Source organism: Aulonocara sp. 'chitande type north' Nkhata Bay, linkage group LG5 (genome assembly GCF_057382095.1).
Source record: "Aulonocara sp. 'chitande type north' Nkhata Bay isolate Kocher_YH1m ecotype deep benthic linkage group LG5, A_spYH_male_GT1.1, whole genome shotgun sequence".
Classification (NCBI taxonomy): Eukaryota; Metazoa; Chordata; class Actinopteri; order Cichliformes; family Cichlidae; genus Aulonocara; species Aulonocara sp. 'chitande type north' Nkhata Bay.
The window spans coordinates 5152557-5167005 of record NC_141348.1 but is presented as its reverse complement, the minus strand read 5'-3'; the positions used below and the strand labels follow the sequence as shown (position 1 = coordinate 5167005).

The following is a 14449-nucleotide window of genomic DNA, read 5'->3' as shown; positions in this document are numbered from 1 at the left end:
TGCTGAGGTTGGGATGATCCTGTAATCTCTTATGAACGACCTCCAACGCTTCTATGACTGGGATGCAAGTGAAGACAGATGTAACATCTCTCTCTCACTGTACATGTACTGTTTATAAAATTAGGGAAACATAACCTGCACAAACAAAATAATTTGCAGGACAAATGGTTGACATCAATTTTGTTCGATTTGAAGAAGGTAGGGGGGGCAACTTCACTCACATGTGTTTATAAGGTTGGGGAAACCTACAGTCAGCTGAGACTGAAGAAGTCACTTGGATGAGTGACAAAACGTTTCTCCAACTGAAAATGTCCAGATGAACAGAATCAACCTTTTGGGATTTACTTACCTGGATGATTAAGCACGCATCAAGACGTTATTTTATTAAACATTTTAAAATGTTAGCAGCACAAACAAACATTTTTGCAGCACAAACCAGCACAAACTTAGCACAAACGTTTGACATCAATTTTGTTGGATTTGGGTAATGTGGGGGGGGCTGGTTGACCTCTGATGACCTCTAGAAAATTTTATTAATATCTTTAAAATGTTAGCAGCACAAATGGAAATTTTTGCAGCACAAACCAGCACAAACGTTTGACATCCATTTGTTTGATTCCATTAATATGGGGGGGCTGGTTGACCTCTAGAAAATTTTGTTAATATCTTTAAAATGATAGCAGCACAAACGAAAATCTTTGCAGCACAAACCAGCACAAACGTAGCACAAACGTTTGATACCACTTTTGTTGGATTTGGGTAATGTGGGGGGGCTGGTTGACCTTTTGACCTTTACATTTTCATTAATATCTTTAAAACCGTAGCAGCACAAACGTAGCACTAACCGCTCCGCCTATTTGCCTTTACGTTTCAAGTGGGTGGGGGGTCAGCTTCACTCTGCTGTGTGCGCGTGTGCGCGTGCGTGTGTGTGCGCGTGCGCGCGTGTGTGTGTCTCTGTGTGTGTGTGTGTGTGTGTCTCTGTGTGTGTGTGTGTGTGTGTGTGTGTGTCTGTGTGTCTGTGTGTGTGTGTGTGTGTCTGTGTGTCTGTGTGTGCGTGTGTGCGCGTGTGTGTGTGTGTGTGTGTGTCCAATGCATGCTTCACCACAGATAACACAGTGAGGCCATACAAAGGGCAGGAACCAAACAGGGGAGGTGTGATCATCCTCCCCCCGCACAGAGTGGCTGGAGAGGTGGTCCGGGACAAAGGAACGTCTTGATCCTACAGCTTGAACTCAGACCTTACAAACTTAAGAAGCACAAGGACAACATTCAACAATTAGACTGAACAGCTGGGGTGGGCAGTGAGGCGGATATACTCGATGCTTTCCACGTACGATGGTTAAAATGATCATAACCATCGAGTAGAAGTTGCCATGGCAATATTAAGCTGTCTGCATGCAATGCGAGTTGATTTTCTCCCACACTCTGTGAATGCATCATTTATTCCCCCCTCCCAACCGGAACGTTTCCTCATTGTCTGCAGGACAAATGCAGTGTTTTAAACGTGTGAACGTCTCCCCACAGAACAGGATGAATCCACCAGCTGTGACACCTGTGACTGTTCCACGCATACCTCTGGTTTCTGAGGTCATCTCATGTTATGAGCACCTTATTATTTCAGTAGTTTGGTCTCATGAATCCTTGCTGTGATTGTAGTTAAAGCTCAGTGTTGCCCACAGAGTCACAGTACAGTCACTGTGGAAAACCTCTGTGTGCACCTGGTGGTTAAAACAACACACGTCAGTTCATATAACGGCGTGGTCGAGTGAGTGTACCACTGCGGTTGTAGGCCCTGTGTGGTTGAATAAACACTTGTTTGTGGAGGTTATGGTGTACTGTGAAATGGCCAAAGAAATACTGTGATATCAGTGTCACCCAGGCCTGGCTCCAGTCCCCCGTGACCTGGGTAAGTGGATGGTTGGGATTTCCTGTGTTAGGTCTTAGAGAGGCAGCTGGTGGTTTAATGAATCACAGCAGCAACTCCTGTGCTGTTGTCACTGACCCCGAGTGTCTGTGCTGCAGGCTCTGTGGCTGTGCTGGGTGGAGATGAGGACATGCAGGAGAACATCTGCACGCAGCATATCAGCAGCGAGGCATTCAGGTGCTCCCGCTGCTCCACGCTCTGCTCCTCTCAGCTTAAGCTGCAGGAGCACCTGCTCCTGCCATGTGGACACACGGCAGGAGCAGGAGAGCCGGGAGGAAGAGCAGGCCTCCACCTCCGACACGGTAACAAGCACATCACACAGACGTCCAGATGAAGATGAAATAATAATGTCCCGTTCCTGGCTGACAGCATGTGTCCTGTATTTGTCGAGCTTTGAGGCTCATCAGGATGATGGTGGAGTACAGTTTGTTCAGCTCAGGTGCATCCTGGGAGAATTTGCAGCATTTACTTTTCAAACCAAGCTGAATCAGCGTATCTGACCAACCACATCGCTGCATTTGGCTCAAGTGAGATAGTCAAATAATGCTGTTTTACCTCAGACACACAGCGGGACGCCGCTCTGGGCCATGATGTCACTGCCGCCTCAGTGTGGTCCCAACACGACATCCTGAAATACGTAAGCAGCCGTGATCCAGCTGAAACTCCTCCCTGCATGCAACGGGACTCTGTTGCTCTTCCTGTGTACAAACATGCTGACTCGATGTTTCTGCAGCAATGAGTCGACTGGTTGATCCATGTGCGCTGACGTTTGTGTGGCTGATGAACGGATGACCCGATCATGCAGTCACACTGCTCCACTGTGCTGTGTGTTTAGCTTTCTAATATTAATAACAACAGTAACACAAAACTGTGATTGGTTACAAGTTTGATATGATGCTTTCACTTCATGTGTTTCCTGCACACTGTAACCACAATGTGCCACAGACCAGTGCCCCAGAGTACAGGGGGGCCGTTTCTATGGATACAGCGTAACAACATGGGGACGGTTGGTGATAGTAACGCCTGTTTGTGGCACATTAGTACATGTGAGGGGCAAACTCCTCCACGTGGGCGGTGACCATGGCCGTTTAGAAGTCGGCCATCTTGGATACAACTTTAGTTTTTCAGTAGGAAGAGGGTCATGTGACACATCAGACTTGTTGGTAATGTCACAAGAACAACAATGGTGTGCTTGGATTCAGCTTTCAGAGCCTTTCCTGAGTGTGCGTGAGACGAGCGCTGGTTTGTCACTTCAGACGTACACAACTAAAACAAGTTGTGGGTTTACTGCGTGCAGAAAAGCTGGAAACAGTTTAACCTTTACAAAACTATCTCTGTCTGACCCCACAGGTGATACCAGCCAATCCAACAGGGAGCAGACAGGAAGGGGCGGAGTCTGAGGAGCCAAGGCAGCAGGGGGTTGGTCAGCAGGTGTTTCTAGCTCTGGCAGATGGGCGAGAGGTGAAATCATCAGCAGAGCTGGTGGAGGTGAACATGTACGACCTTCTGAACAACTCTGTGGCCTTCATCTGCGAGGACAAGCCAGCAGGCGGCGACTCTTAGCCGACCCTTTGGTTCCCAGCGCCACAAACACGCCTGCAGAAAACATCAGCAACACTGGCTGCTGCGCTCGTCTGTCCCACAGTCCCAGCTGATGACAGCCCGACGTTTTCAGTCTGCTCATGATTCACGGACACGGTGCAAGCATAGGTTTGTGTTGCTTTAAAGACATGACAGCAGTGCTGCTCTGTGGCTCTCAGCACTCAGATCTCTGCATGTACAGGTCTGCATTGTCCCTTAAGCAGTGGGAGCATTTGTTAGACTCCAGGCGTGGGACTAAATCACCAAACCGTGAAAGTTTATGGTCACTGTGGACTGGTACCTGTGAACGCTAATAAACACGAAATACCTGACGCTGCTCTGTGGAATGGTTCCTGCTGTTGCACGAATAAAACGACTGCATTTAAGATTTCTCACATCAAATAGTTCCCACCTGTTTATCCTGTTCAGCGGTCAGTATTAGCTCACAAACGATCGTTAACTGCAAATAAAGAGAGATGTGGCTTTATTCCAGATGTGTTCCCTTATTTATTACAGGTTCACAGAAGCAAAGAGCTGAGAGGGTCACATAAATACAAACACCCACTGTGGTCAGCTCATGAACAGCAACCCTGAGACAAATCCACGCCCAGCTAGTTATCCTCACCCGCTCTTTGAGCTCGAAATGAATAAAATCCATGTTTTAGGATAGACTGTGCCGGGAAAGGATCGTCTCTAGACTAGATGTGATCTTTGGTTTGTCCTTCACTGAAACTGGAGTTCTCACAAATAGAAGACGAGTCTGTATTTGACAGGTTGTGTTGTTGTATCAGACACAGTAAGAAAGACCTGCCTGCTGTCTCAATCACTGCAATCAGCTTTTTATGTTGCACTTTATATTTGCATAAGCCAGCAGCTAACATGGATGAAGAATCTGGAAGCAGACGTCTTCCTCCCCTCACCCAGATGGCCCCGCCCCTCCCTCAGCCTTGTCTGCATCGTTTCTTCCTGTTAAAGGGAGTTTTTCCTTCCCACTGTCACCAAAGCACTTGCATATAGACACTGAGCACGTGATGTCATTTCCGGGGTAAAACCGCAAAGGATTGTAGGTACGAGTGGCGAGCGGTACTAGAAGCACGCAAGCTTTCATATGGAAGCAGTCACACAGCGATGAAAAGAAACACAAAGAATGGCAAGGAGCTGTTGTGTTATTAACTGCCCATATGGAAAAGAAATAGTAAAAACTTATGTGATCACTCATGAAAGTGGCCACTTTCTCATTACTTTCATACATTGTTTTAGTATCCAAAACATACAAGTTTCATTATATAATTTTTCAAGGGATCTTATATGTTTTCACTCTTGTTTGCTTTTCATACAAGTTTCACACAGACAGATACAAACTTTATAAGATTTATATCTTTTCCATATGGGTGCAATAGCCGGTCACATGACGGCCACAGGAAGCCGACGGGTAAAGAGATCATTGTTATCAGATTACATCATGGAAGCCACGTTTCCGTAGTAACAAAGAGCTGATGGATGGCCTGGATTGCAGCCATTCAAAGACCAAATGTAACGTCCCACAGCACTCCAGCTCACAGGTTAGTCTGCTCCAAGCATTCACACAGAGGTCAGTCTGCTGTTGCAGTTAATGCGTCATTTATCGTTTTTAAGTAAGATCATTGAAAAAGCAGTTTCCCAACAGCTCAGTTACTTCTTAAAACAGAATAATTGCTACGATGCCTTCCAGTCAGGTTTTAGACAGAACCACAGCACTGAAACCGCTCTGACCAAAGTGTTTAATGACATATGTCTGAATACAGACAGTGGAAAAATGTCAGTCCTAGTTTTACTGGATCTCAGTGCAGCATTTGATACAGTTGACCACAACATATTACTCAAACGACTGGAGAACTGGACAGGTCTTTCAGGAACTGTACTAAACTGGTTCAAAACATACTTAGAAAACAGGAAATACTTTGTATCAATAGGTAACTTCACATCTGAGCAGACAAGTATCACATGTGGAGTTCCCCAAGGTTCCATCTTGGGACCCCTTCTGTTTAACATTTACATGCTCCCACTGGCACAGATTATAAAGAACAACAAAATAAACTACCACAGCTATGCAGATGACACACAAATATATATCACAATGTCACCAGGAGACCGAGGCCCTGTACAGGCTCTTGGTAAATGCATTGAGGAAATTAATAACTGGCTGTGTCACAATTTTCTCCAGCTAAACAAAAACAAAACTGAGGTAATAGTCTTTGGCGCCAAAGAAAAACGATTACAGGTCACCAGAGAACTTCAATCTATACATCTAAAAACCACAAACCAGGCGAGAAATTTGGGTGTAGTGATGGATGCAGACCTAAACTTAGAAAAACACATTAAGACAATAACAAAGTCAGCTTACTATCACCTCAAGAATATTTCAAGGATAAAAGATCTGATGTCTCAACAGGACCTGGAAAAACTAGTCCATGCATTCATCTTTAGTAGGCTTGATTACTGTAACAGCATCTTTACAGGTCTACCTAAAAAATCAGTCAGACAACTACAGCTCATTCAGAACTCTGCTGCTCGAGTCCTCACTAAGACCAAAAAAGTGGACCACATCAGTCCAGCTCTGAGGTCCTTACACTGGCTGCCTGTCCGTCAGAGGATAGACTTTAAAGTTCTGATGCTGGCCTATAAAGCTCTGAATGGTTTAGGACCAAAATACATCAATGACCTCCTGACCCAGTATGAACCATCCAGATCCCTCAGGTCATCTGGATCCGGTCTTTTATCAGTTCCCAGAGTCAGAACCAGACACGGAGAAGCTGCATTCAGCTTTTATGCTCCTTATATCTGGAACAAACTCCCAGAAAGCCTCAGATCAGCTGAAACACTCAGTTTATTTAAATCCAGGTTGAAGACTCACCTGTTCTCAGCTGCATTTGAATAAAGCACCAAATCCACACTTTAAGCTTAAATTTCAAAACTTACATTTAACTACTGATTTTATCTACTGTTCTGATTTTATCTGTTCTGATTTTATCTGTTTTGATTTTATATACTGTTTTGTTTGTTTGTTTGTTTGTTTGTTAATTAGTTAGTTAGTTTATTAGTTTGTTTTAATCAATTTTAAATCATGCTTTTTATTTGTTCTTGTTTCTAATGTCTCTGTAAAGCACTTTGAACCACCTTGTTGTTGAATTGTGCTATACAAATAAACTTGCCTTGCGTATCACAACATAATTGTTGAGAGCGAGGTCCAAACAGCCACGAAACGTCCGCATACATGTGCCCAAGGGTTGTATTGAAGCAACCAAGTGATGAATAACTGTTTCAGTATGTTGTTTTGAGCTCATGGGGGTCACATGATTGTTGGGTTTTCTCTGTATTACTGTGGGGTCTTTACTTTAAAATATAAAGCGACTGTTTCTGTGCTTTGGTGTAAAGTTGAACTGTATATCCAGTTAACATGTTTAAATAGTTTACATTCATCTTCTGGATTACTGCATCTCAAAATATCTGCTTTTCTAGAAAGCTGAAGATCAACCTTTCTGTGAACTCAGCTGAGTCTGCCCTGGATGCACCAACAGGGTTTGATGATGGTGGAAGTTAGAACAGCTTCTAGTGCAGGACACACTATCAGCCACTTCCATGATCCAGCCTGGAGCAGAGCAGATCGGACAGTGTCGGGTTGTTCTTAGCTGGTTGATACCAGCTGTAAATGTGCATCAAATCAAATCAGCCTTGTGAATCTGTGGAGAAGGCCACAGGGTTGCAATTTGAAAACGTTTTGGTAGACCTTTTGTGTCACAATGTAGCACCTATAAGAAGTCAAAAGGCAAAAAATATCATGAAACAATAAATATCAGAATTTTCATGTTGGTGTATAACCTGGTGTAGCTCCATGTTCTCACACAGTCAGCAGTAAATGTTCATCAGGCTGCACACAGTCTCACCGAGCATACACAGTGAACAGCAGTGAGACTCCACAGCCGCAGACACACAAAACCAGTCCAGGTGTGTCCACCAGCTCCACCTGTGGGACTCCAACAGTAGTCGGCAGCCATACTTAAACACCAACCCTATAATGTTTCATGCTGCAGTTCTTCTACAGGCCACTAGATGCCAGCTACTTGTAGCACTCGAGGTATGAAGAAAAGGAAAAAGAACCTCTCCCAGAAGCTACGCCCTAAAATCCCTTATTTCAGTTGTAGTTTAATACAAATATAGCTCACCACACCACAGCTGCTAGCTTGCTTGCTAACAGTGATGACTGGTAAAGACATTTCACTCAGGGATAAATTCCACCCTTGCAAGGGTGCAAGTTAAAGAAGACTCTTTATTTCTTCATTATTCCTTTTGGATGTCTCTGCCACCTGCTGCTGGTTCCTAGCTGGTCAGCTTCTTGCGGGGTAGATAGGCATTAGTGATCTGGCTCATCACCACCAAGGCAGGGAATAGAGGCAGGATGAGGAAGGCCCACCACGCCACCCCCTTCGCCGTGGCCTGGAACCAGTCAGTGAACATGGCAGACATCACTGTCACGGTGGAAAACAGGTAGACAACCAGGCCGCAGGTGGCATGGTACAGCTTCAGTCTGGACGAGGGGCAGGAGAGACGCAGCAGCTTGGGGAAAATCACAGCGATGCCGCAGGCCGTTTGGAGCACGGTGGCGGTCAGCGTACACATACCCAGCAGGCTGTGCCAGGAGGCCAGGTGTGGGAGCTCCGACACATTCCTGCTGGCCACAATGAACCCAAGTCCAGTGGCTGCAGCGATCAGGACCAGAGCCTGACAGAACCAGTGGAGACGGACTTTACTCTTCCATGATTTGAAGCAGAAGGGAGATCCCTCTGCTGAGAACAGCAGGATACCTTCGGTCATGCACAGGCAGTACTGCAGTGAGAGGAAACAGATGTTAGTAAAGGGGCTTATTTGGTGATTAGTGGTGATACAGATCCAGCCATGAAAACTCAACAAGCGATTAATTAGATGTAGAGTTGTGGGAATTTATTCTAACGATCTAAACTCCTGTTTTTCTGCACATCAAGCTTTGCCCAGTTCATTCAAGGAGACAAAGTGTGTGCTGTGTACATGAGTGACATCTAATGTGATTGGGAATCACAAACTGTAATACAGCAACGCACAGCACCAGCATATTATGGGATGGGCCTGTAAGTGGATGATTACAGACAGATGTAGCAGGATAAATGATGACGTCAGACCTATGGACAATAACCCGAAGCTTTACCCAAGACTTTCTCAAGGCAAAGAAACAGAGCGTTGTTCAACTGCCAGTCAGCTGACCACAACCTGTTCAGCTACTCGAGTTTCATAGTAACTGCATATGTTGAATTAACATTCAGATCTGGTGCATTATTATGGCTGCCGGTCTCTGATGAGACTGAGAGAACAGCATATTCTAGCAGTGTGTAACACTAGGCCATACCATCATTTATCTATATAGCACTTTAAAAACAACACATGGCCGACCAGCAGACATAAAAAGTACAATAAGAGTAATAAATCGTTATTCTATAGTTTTTAACCTGGATTCAAAGACTGATGTAGACTCCCTAATGGGTGGCTGTAGCTCAGGTGGCAGAGCAGGTCAGCCACTAATCTGAAGGTCGGTGGTTCGATCCCAGGCTGCCTCCTGGCTGCATGCCAAATACTAACCCCGTGTTTGCCTACTGGTGGTGGTCAGAGGGCCCGGTGGCGCCTGTGTCCGGCAGCCTCGCCTCTGTCAGTGCGCCCCAGGGCAGCTGTGGCTACAATGTAGCTGCCATCACCAGTGTGTGAATGTGTGTGTGAATGGGTGGATGACTGAATGTAGTGTGAAGCGCTTTGGGGTCCTACGGACTAGAAAAGCGCTATACAAATGCAGGCCATTTAATGTGAAGAGGAAGATCATCCCAAAGCTTCGGGGCCACAGTAGAGAGCGCTCGGTCTCTAAGGTTCAGCCATGATTTAGGGACTGAGAGCAACAGCTGCTCAGCTGAGCGAACGAGGGGGGCATAGGGCCGATATACAGGCGCCGGAGCATTTGAGGGTTTTAAAAACCAAGGATTTAAAAACCCTTTAAAGTAGATTCTAAGTACCGGAGTAATATGCTCAAATGTTCTTTTACCAGTTACAAACCGTGCAGTTGCAGGCACGGCCAACCGCTATTACAAGGGAGTTGCAGTAATCCAAGCATGAGGTTATAAAAGCATGGATGACAGTTTCCAAGTCACGCCTGGAAAGAAAAAGCTTAACCTTCGACAGACGCATGAGGTGCCAAAAGGAAGACTTGACCACCCCGTTTGCGTGGCCATCAAAACTAAGCACAGAGTCAATTTTTACCCCAAGATTAGTAACTGAGCTTGTCGGGTGACAGTCAGAGCAGCAGAGTAACCTCTGGGGTTCGTTCCATTTTACGTTCATTAAAACTTAAAGAATTTAGAGCCATCCATGACTTAGCATCGCTAAGACGATCAAGCAGGAGTCCAGTCGAGGAGCTATCAGTGACTGAAAGGCAGATAAAGGCGGCTATCGTCAGCATTTGTTTAAATTTCTTGTTTTTGCACCCTGTGGCAGGAGATACAATGGAAACAGTAGTGGCCCAAGAATAGATCCCTGTGGTGCACCCGACGGCAGAGGGGCCACAGACAAAATCTTATCCACGAAAGTGCCAATGTGGAAATTCCCACACAATGCAGTAGTCGAGAGATCAGCAGTCAGAGCCACCAAAACAAGCAATACAGGTTTACCACAGTTGTTGCTAACAAAATGTCATTCATAACCTTTGTGAGCCGTCTCTGTGCTGTGAAACGGCTTCAAGCCGGACTGAGGAGCTTCTGGAATCATTCAGGTGATCCAACAGCTGAGTGGGAACAATCCTTTCCAGGATCTTACTCAGACTTCATCACTGCATCAGATATTTTGTATATATCACCCATCTCTAAGCTTCCTTTTCTGAGTGTTAACATATCCTCCCTCAAATCTATTATTTACAGTGGAAAGCTGACAGAGACTGGAGGAATGTAGTGGGCTGAAAGCTAGCAGGAAACAACATCTCCATCCATTACTTGAAATATCCCCTTAAGCAGCTTAGAAAGCCATGCGAGAAGAGCCACAGCTGCCCGTTTACTCCAGCGTGTCATTAGAAAGATATGGCCATCGGCCGCGAGCGGTCGTGGGTGAGAGGAGTGAGACGAGTGTCTGTGTTTGTGTGAGGACTGGAAACTTACAGCGACAGACATACACATGGGATGCCAAGAGAACAGACCTGGAGAGACAAACAGCAGATTAATGACACAATCATCAGCTGACCATGTGCTGCAGCTTCAACAGCAGCAAGCTGACCGTCAGCAAAACCTAAACGTACCCACTCAAGGACACGCACTGTGATGCAACAGCTCAAACACGGGCTCTAATCTGCACTCGTTTACATGTTTATCATCAGAAACGGGATCATTTTGTTTACTGGAAGAAAACCATGATAATAATATTTATTTTACTACTACGTTGATCAGTAAAGAAGCCCACGCAGCTGATCAGTCACGTGAATGACTAAATCACAAATAACCAAAATCACTTCCTTGTATTTGGCAGGTTTGATGACGGGGATAAAACACTGTACACAACACTTACTGGTTCCGGGTCTGGACAGCAGGGAGAGGACGAGCGTCAGGCCCAGGCCGGTGACATGAGTCGCTATCACCGCCACTCTCCGCAGCCACACGTACAGCCAGAAGTCCCGCATACCCAGGCCCTCTCCCACCGGGCTGTACTCCACGTCTGACCGCATGCTGCTCACAGCCTCTCCGGCTACCTGCTCCAGCGTCCGGCGGGAATACGAGGTGTGCTGGAGAGGACCGAGGAGCCCGTGCTGTCGGGAGGCTGCACGAGCTCCATAGTCGCGCGGTTACAGCGAGCACGAGCCGAGCAGCATCAGAGTCGCTGCTTTGCCCAGGCTCGTGTGTGCGCACACATCCTTCCTACGAAACCCATTTTGTTAAGGCCATTTCCGGCCTGAGGACGCAAACAGAACGGGCGGTGCGATCCCTCCGAGTCTGCACACAGTCACCGAGCTGCCACACCGTCGCTTCTGCTTCCTGCTTCGACCTTTTCTCGAAGAAACTACGCAGTGAGCTGACCCGACTTGTATTTCCTGATTCTCGTGTCAGCCGCTGTAGCGAGCGCAGGGAGAAACACTAAGAACCGTGCATAGGCACAAAACAGCGTTAACTGAGCGAATCTACATGTACACGTAGATGGGTGAAAATGATCATTGTAGACTTATCAATTATTAATGCACATTGTTGCAGATCATGTACAGCCTGTCGTGGAAACAGTATAGGGCTTTGGAGCTGGAGCGTGATGTCACGGGGGTGGGCGTGGAAAGGATGGCTGATGGCTACGCCTCTCTCAGCAGGTTAATGCAACACGTGGTCCAGGACCGCTTTGAGGTGCTGAATCTCCACATTCCCCATCTCACAGTGCAAACAAGTCCTCACAAGTGTCGGGTCTTAAAGAATCTGCTGCTAACATCTTGGTTCCCAGTACCACAGCACCTTCAGGGGTCAGCAAAGGGCTAACTAACAACATTATGCCTAATTGGTGTAAATGGAGGCAAGGACATTAACATCATGTATGCATGTATGTTAAATATGATCTCTGTTCCACAGGCCTGTCAAGGTAGCAGTAATTAGACCGTTAAAAAGTCCTCTGTTTACCGTGTTAGCTAATTAGAGGCCAATCTTTCTTGTATCCCAAAAAGTCTTGAAACAGCTGATCATCTGCAGGTTTCAGAAACTATCACAGTTATGATCTTCTTTGGGCTTTGAGAGCAGACACATGTCTGCTAGACCTCAGTGCAGCGCTCAGTTACCCATAATACTTTGTATAGAGTAATGTGCTGTAGGTGTTACAGGTACTGCACTGCAGTGGTTTGTATCATATCTATCTAATAGACTCCAGTTTGTGCATGTAAATGGAGAGTCCTCTTCACACACTGAGGTTAATTATGGAGTTCCACAGGGTTCAGTGCTAGGACCACTTCTGTTTACATTATACATGCTTCCCTTAGGCAGCATCTTTATTTATAACGCACTTTACATCCAACAATGTTGGCCAAAATACTACAAATATAAAACAAAGAGAAAACAGTTTAAATTACATATAAAATATCTTAAAATTAAATAAATATATATAATTAATAAAAAACATATTAAGAGAGATCAACAGGTCCTGCTGTGCTGCAAATAGATATGTTTTAAGACGTGATTTAAAAACAGATAAGGAAGGTCCTGTCTAACATGTAAAGGCAACTCATTCCACAGTTTTGGTGCTGCCACAGCAAACGCCCGACTCCCTCTGAGCTTATGATTAGTCCTGGGCACGCTCAGGAGGAGCTGGTCAGCTAACCTGAGGGGCCCGAGGCCAGGCATGTCCAAAGTCCAGCCTGCGGGCCAAATGCGGCCCGTGTTCAAATTTCCACTGGCCGCAGCCTCTGTCACTGATTTTTTTTCTTAGAAGGGTGGACAATGAAATGAACATGAGTGAGCCTCCAGAGCCTTACGGGCCAAACGAGAAGCAGATTTGTTTGCTGCTGCTTGTTCCGCCGTAGATGACATGAAGCTACCGTGGAATAAAGTCACTGGGGTTATTATGGATGGTGCACCTGCTGTGGCTGGGGAGAGAAATGGACCCTAGTCTGTAACAAAGTCAGCAAACAAGGAGGTAAAGCTACAAAACTCCACTGTATTATTCACCTACAAGGACTCTGCTAAACATTTGAAATACGACCATGTTCTGAAAAAGGCAATAAAGGCTATTAATGATATTCGCTCCAAAGCCCTGTGCCACCGCCAGTGTCAACAGTTTGTACTCAACATCCAGGCTGAGTACAGGGATGTTGTGTATCACAATGACCTGAGATGGCTCAGTCGGGGGTCGGCACTGCACTGAAGCGCCTTGAGGCGACTTTTGTTGTGATTTGGCGCTATATAAATAAAATTGAATTGAATTGCAGCGCTTCTACTCTCTTAGGGAGGAAATCAGACAACTCTTATAATAACACAACATGTGAACACGCTGAACAGGAGCCTTCAGGGGTAAAATGCACTGGTAAGACAACTGTATTCACACATCAAAGCCTTTGGGACCAAACTGCTACTTTTCTAAAGACATCTGTCACAAATGCAGCCCAATACCACACATTTCCCATTGCTACAGGAAATAATGACTAGTTTCCTACAGACCAATGTTAGTGCACAATGAGGTGATGCAGCAGACTTCTCTGGCTGAGAAGGTTCAACAGCACTTTTGGGATTTTGCAGCTATTGAAAAAATCATGCCTTTTTCCTCTCCCTCTTCCATGGACCCTGATGATGCTCCTGACCATTTGCAGCCGGAGCTCATTGAGCTGCAGTGTGACACCGAGTATCGCCGTCAGCACCAACAGCTTTTACCGCCAGCTAGATAAAGGCGTGTTCCAAGAGATTCGAACATTTGCTAAGAAAATACTGAGCTTGTTTGGCTCACATACTTGTGCGAGAAGACATTCCCCGTCATGAACATGAACAAGAAGCGTGAGGACGAGATTAAGCGACTCACTTGCGTGACATTTTGCGCATCAGAACCACTGTTTCTGAGCCAGCCCTGGGCCATTTACAAGGGTTAGGGTTACATTTTATTTCAATTTCATATTTTTGAAATTGAAATAAAAAACATCCATTTTTGTTTTTGAGATCTGATTCAAAATCCAATAACATAAAGTAGTTTTTTTCATTTTTGATGGTCAATTTAAAAACCTAAAGAACGAGCGATGTACGGATTTATATGGCCCAGTGTTTGTACTTTTGAATAAGTTAACTCTTAATGTTATTTTCCTGTTCACATGTTTTGAATTTAGATGTTTAATTTTTCTTCATTTTGTGTTTTTCAAATACATTATTTTGGTCAAATTTATTAATTCATGATAAAAAAATT

The 14449-nt window shown here is 45.3% G+C and overlaps 1 protein-coding gene and 1 pseudogene across 2 annotated transcripts in view; one reads left to right on the top strand and one right to left on the bottom strand.

The window, feature by feature from the left end:
- zbtb40 (zinc finger and BTB domain containing 40) overlaps positions 1-3997 on the top strand; it is a 17714-nt pseudogene extending 13717 nt beyond the window's left edge. Inside the window, exons 11-12 of the transcript XR_015129007.1 lie at positions 2023-2226; positions 3275-3997. The product of XR_015129007.1 is annotated as a zinc finger and BTB domain containing 40 (transcript). The remainder of the gene's footprint in view (positions 1-2022; positions 2227-3274) is intronic.
- Positions 3989-11921, bottom strand: cyb561d1 (cytochrome b561 family, member D1). The gene is made up of 3 exons (XM_086291098.1): positions 11108-11921; positions 10705-10742; positions 3989-8368 (listed from the first exon to the last, which is right to left on the bottom strand). Exons 1-3 carry the CDS (start codon positions 11262-11264, stop codon positions 7862-7864), a joined length of 702 nt encoding a protein of 233 aa, XP_086147224.1. The 5' UTR covers positions 11265-11921; the 3' UTR covers positions 3989-7861.
- Positions 11922-14449: the final 2528 nt, after the last annotated feature.

Bases quoted from the DNA above. Each gene is read 5' to 3' on its own strand.
- cyb561d1 (XM_086291098.1), bottom strand. From the start codon at position 11,264: ATGCGGTCAGACGTGGAGTACAGCCCGGTGGGAGAGGGCCTGGGTATG. The intron at 10,743-11,107 runs GTAAGTGTTGTG...TTGTCTCTCCAG, and splicing joins GCTGTCCAGACCCGGAACCA to GTCTGTTCTCTTGGCATCCC. The intron at 8,369-10,704 runs GTAAGTTTCCAG...CTCTCACTGCAG, and splicing joins CCATGTGTATGTCTGTCGCT to TACTGCCTGTGCATGACCGA.